The sequence below is a fragment of the Silene latifolia genome, chromosome Y (assembly GCF_048544455.1).
Source record: "Silene latifolia isolate original U9 population chromosome Y, ASM4854445v1, whole genome shotgun sequence".
NCBI classification, from domain to species: domain Eukaryota; kingdom Viridiplantae; phylum Streptophyta; class Magnoliopsida; order Caryophyllales; family Caryophyllaceae; genus Silene; species Silene latifolia.
The window spans coordinates 68,003,128-68,007,635 of record NC_133538.1 but is presented as its reverse complement, the minus strand read 5'-3'; the positions used below and the strand labels follow the sequence as shown (position 1 = coordinate 68,007,635).

General features: G+C 36.0%; 1 protein-coding gene across 1 annotated transcript; it reads right to left on the bottom strand.

The window, feature by feature from the left end:
- Positions 1 to 2,368: 2,368 nt before the first annotated feature.
- On the bottom strand, positions 2,369 to 4,196 carry LOC141627418 (uncharacterized). Its single transcript, XM_074440693.1, has 2 exons — positions 3,240 to 4,196; positions 2,369 to 3,151 (listed from the first exon to the last, which is right to left on the bottom strand). The coding sequence occupies exons 1-2, from the start codon at positions 3,615 to 3,617 to the stop codon at positions 2,663 to 2,665; spliced, it is 867 nt and encodes a 288-aa protein (XP_074296794.1). The 5' UTR covers positions 3,618 to 4,196; the 3' UTR covers positions 2,369 to 2,662.
- Between the last annotated feature and the right edge of the window lie 312 nt (positions 4,197 to 4,508).

The following is a 4,508-nucleotide window of genomic DNA, read 5'->3' as shown; positions in this document are numbered from 1 at the left end:
TAATCAAGTCAGACAATTAAACCGACATAGGACAAGCTTTAATTCATTTACACGCATTTAAATATTAGTTCGCAAAATTCATCATGGATGTGTGTCAATTGTCAAAACCATCAGACTATATTAGATTAACAACAATATTAATTTTCGTTGATCTAGCGAAACGAAAATACAGCGGATGACTACGGTCATAAACCCTAATACAATCTAGCTCTGATACCACATGTAATAAATATAATAGAGGATCGTTGTATAGGGTACATACCGTTAGCGGAAGCCATAGATGAATAATAGATGAATAGTAGTTAGTATGCTAGGATCTTTTCTTCCCTCTTCTAGGTTTCTTTATGATGACAATCAATGGGCATGTCATCCCAATAACTTATTTATATAGGTCAGAGGTATTCTAGACAGGAAGAGAGACCTAGCCATAATAGAGCCGTATTTGGGGGGCCCCATAAACAGGTCTTACACTTATCAGTATCATCACACTATGTACTTAATAATACTGACTGAGACAGACCTAGGCCCAATGGATTACATAACTATAGTGGGTTTTACCGGTCTTATTCAACCCGTTTTCACAAACAATAAAAACCGACTAATGAAAATCCAAATCCAACCCAATGCCAAAGAAGGGCCATAGCCTGAAAAGTATTAAGGAAAGAGCATAATAAAATGTCTGGGGAAATTTCCATGAGAAGCTGTGAAGGGTAGACATAACTGCATACCACAAAGAATCTTGCCAAGTCTTGTCCACATGAAAGCATGTAGAATTTTATTAACAGCTTGTTTACTCTGGAATGTATGTGTCTTGCTGTCGATTCTGATACTTGGATGTCATATATGGTTGGCGGCCTACTGTAAATTTAATCAGTTATTAGAGAGAATGCAATCTAAGATCCCTCTTTTAAACTAGGCCCCAATGCTCGTTTATGGTAGACCAATTTGGTCCCGCTTCTATTTACCTAGCTTTTTCGATTGAGATAATGCGAAAATGTTACTGATGTGTCACTTTGTGTCGAGTTATTAGGTTGTTTTTAGCACCGTCTTAGTTCTTAATAAGGGTTGTTTGTTGGTTAATTTGAATAAGGCATGCTTTTCCAAGTTGGTTGTATATTGTAACTATTTGCAAGGTTTACATAAAGGTTTATGGTGATAAAGAAGTTTGGGTTTTCAGTCCGTGCATCTTAATCATCATCCCGGAGCAAATGAACAATCAAGTTGAGGTTGGTGACCAAGTAAGCTAGGAATAAGGCTGACATCACTTGGTGAGCTAGGGAGATAATGAAGAAGCCGAGAAAGTTCAAGACAAGACGAAGACAAAGAGTAGAGGTCAGTCAAAAACGCAGCCTGCGTCTCACGATGCAACCTGCGGTTTCCTCTGCTCCCGAGCCCATTTTTCCGTCTTAAACTTTTCTTTGAAGCCCAAATGACGTTTTAACCTAGAAGGCCGTGCAGCCATATATATAGCTAGTGGTTTTGAAGTTGGTGGGATATCATACCTTTCACCAATTGAGTATTGTTTCAGGTTAATCTTTTAGCTACCAAAAACTTAATCTTTCTATGTTTATGTTAATCTTTCTTCAATATTTTGGTTGTAAGACAATTATGAGGAGCTAATCTTCTCAACTTGGTGTAATTTGATCTAGGGATAACTCTTTGAGTATTGTAAGGATTCTTTACTCTTTTCATTTCTTTTATAGTAATTTTCTTCATTTGAATGTTATATTAGTTGAATGAATGTTAGTTTTGGCCATTCTTACATGATATTCATCTAATTTGTTAGGAATTTGTGCCTTGAATTTGTGTCGAAGACAGACTAAATTAACGTTAGAAGAAAATAGAAACATCAAAGGCAAAAAAAATCTGTCAGAGAAGCACGCGGGTCGCATATTTATCTGTTCAGCTTTGAACTCTCGCTGACTTCAGAAAAGACGCTAACGTCTTATAGGCTTATAGCATGATTAGTTTTCTTTGGAATCTTAGTGGTGTGGGACCCACTTGATATTTCCTTATGTTTGCCTTTGGTTTTCTACGCTAGATTTGGTACGTGGGTTTTATTAGGGGTTATTTGGTTCATGGGGGAATTAATTTCATGGGGGAAGTAGAAATTCACATGAATTGAGTTCCTACATGTAATTCATGGGAAATATCCAAAACTTGTTTGGTTGCCATCAAGGAATTGACACTTCTCATGAAATAAATTCTTGTATGTTGTTTGGTTGGATAACTCAATTCCTATGAATTTTTGTTGTAAATACTATTTTACCTTTTTGCTAAAATTTATTACTTCACCCTTAATTCATATATATGACATACAAAATTTGATCTTAGCTTACAAGATTTAACAACATGAAAAAAATGACTATGTCCGGATATTCTCATTTATTATCAGAAAATCTAATAAAAATAAAATAAAGTAGCTTAAATTATAAAAAACTATGTTTCAAATTAGGACTTAATTATAACACGATCTTCAAAAGAACAACATAACTTTTAAAAGAGTTCTATTAAACCAACTCAAAAACATAATAATCCGCAAGTTTGTAATCCAATGTCTCGAGGAGAAGTGAGCTATCACTTATTCGCATGATCAGGAATCAATAAGCCTTGCATATAAGCAAATTTGAAATCATCTGGAAGGCTGAAAAAAAAATCAACTTCAAGGGGGTTTGTAGCGATTTGTTTTGATGCTTTGATATAACCCGAGCGGAGTTAACCCTTCAATCTTCATTATCTCTGAAGTTACTTGCATTCTTCGATCGGCTGACTCAGACTCGTGTTTAAAGCAGTTAGCAAGTCTTCCCATATGTTCACCAGCAGCTTCCATTACATTACTCATTTTATCAAGTGTAAAAGAGAATTGTCTCAAAGCTTCAATAGTTTCAGTTCTAGCCCTTTTGGTCTTTCTATTTGAAGGCTCACTTAAAGGTGAATGCTCAACCTCTGTATGGTTTGGTACCTCTTGAGTGTTAGATAAAGGCACTTGCTCTTCCTCTTGGTCGTCTCTCTCTTGATCCTCCATCTCCTCTAATACATCTTGTATACTATCACCCTCCAATCCTGTAGCTCTATCTTTTCCCCAAATTCTTCCTATCTCTTCAATCAGGGGAAATGGCCTATTTCTCAGACCTGCAGCATTTTTATGGCTCTGCCATATATAAAATAAAATAATGATCAACAAAAAAATTGCTTTTACATTGATATAAAAGAATATGAAGTGAACAAATTGAACTTACTTTCTGCCAATTATCCCAAACAGATTGTTCACAGGTCACAAACTTTCCTTCGTCATTCCAACCGAATCCACTAGCTTGTGGGATCAACATGTCAGTAATTGCATCATAATGTTTTTGGAGAGTCTTGACTCTTGATTCAATGTGAGGCTTAGCTTTCTTTCCACACCCGGGCAATTTTTGCTCCATAAGAGATTCAATTTTAGCATAAGCTCCATTTTTAAACTGACCATTGTCTGCTTTCCAACCTCCAAGATCAAGAAGATCTCGCATTGCACTAACAAGTGCACGATCTTCTTCAAGCGACCATCTTGAGCAAACTCTTACCGAACTTACAGCATCCTTACTTTTTTCATTGGACTGAGCCATCACTACACGCATATGAAACAAAATATACCAAACATATAACACTTAAATTTATGCGTGCTTGAAAAAATAATCCATAAAACAATGTATATTAAGTTATGCAACAATCAAACACAACAACTTATTGGTTTTTCCTACTTATCAAAATAAAACAACATAATGTTTCAGCCTCTAGTTTGTAGCCAGTGGTTGTACATTTGATCTGCTAAGTTCTTTCTAAACTGAGTCCAAGCAGCACTAGTCTCCATAATATCAATGCAATTGTCATCATCTTCTTCTTCCCCATCTTGAATAAGAGATTCGAATGGATCTATGCTCATATACGTTCGAATAAAATTATGCACTAATGCACACCCAAAAATGATTTTGCTAAATGTCTTTCTAGAGTACCAAGTAGCATTTCTTAGAATACCCCATCTCATTTTCAACAATCCAAAAGCTCTTTCTATGACATTTCTTGCTTGAGAATGTTTCATATTAAAGTACTCCTCTGCACATGTTGGTTCAGCACCATTCTTCCAAATACTCAAATGATATCGTTGGCCTCTGAATGGTGTCAAAAATCCCTCACAATTCATATATCCAGTGTAACACCTCCATACTCCAAGTGCCTTACCAGGACCACTCAGGTATGAAGATATTACCATCTCGGTTACCCGAGGCATGATATTCATAAGACAATAACGAAACAACTTAAATGATATAACTTTTAGTGAAAAGTACAACTGAAACCAAATCCCACAATACGGGTACAAGTTCTTAAAACCAACTGTCTCTTTGAAATACTTGAAATGTCATAAAACTAAAAGACTACAAAGGAAGACTTCTATCGTCGACGGTGGCACCTCCCACTATCCCGATTACTCAACTCAAACTCGCTCAATTCTCGCTCACCATCCCCGAATG

Bases quoted from the DNA above. Each gene is read 5' to 3' on its own strand.
- LOC141627418 (XM_074440693.1), bottom strand. From the start codon at position 3,617: ATGCGTGTAGTGATGGCTCAGTCCAATGAAAAAAGTAAGGATGCTGTA. The intron at 3,152-3,239 runs GTAAGTTCAATT...TATATATGGCAG, and splicing joins TTTGGGATAATTGGCAGAAA to AGCCATAAAAATGCTGCAGG.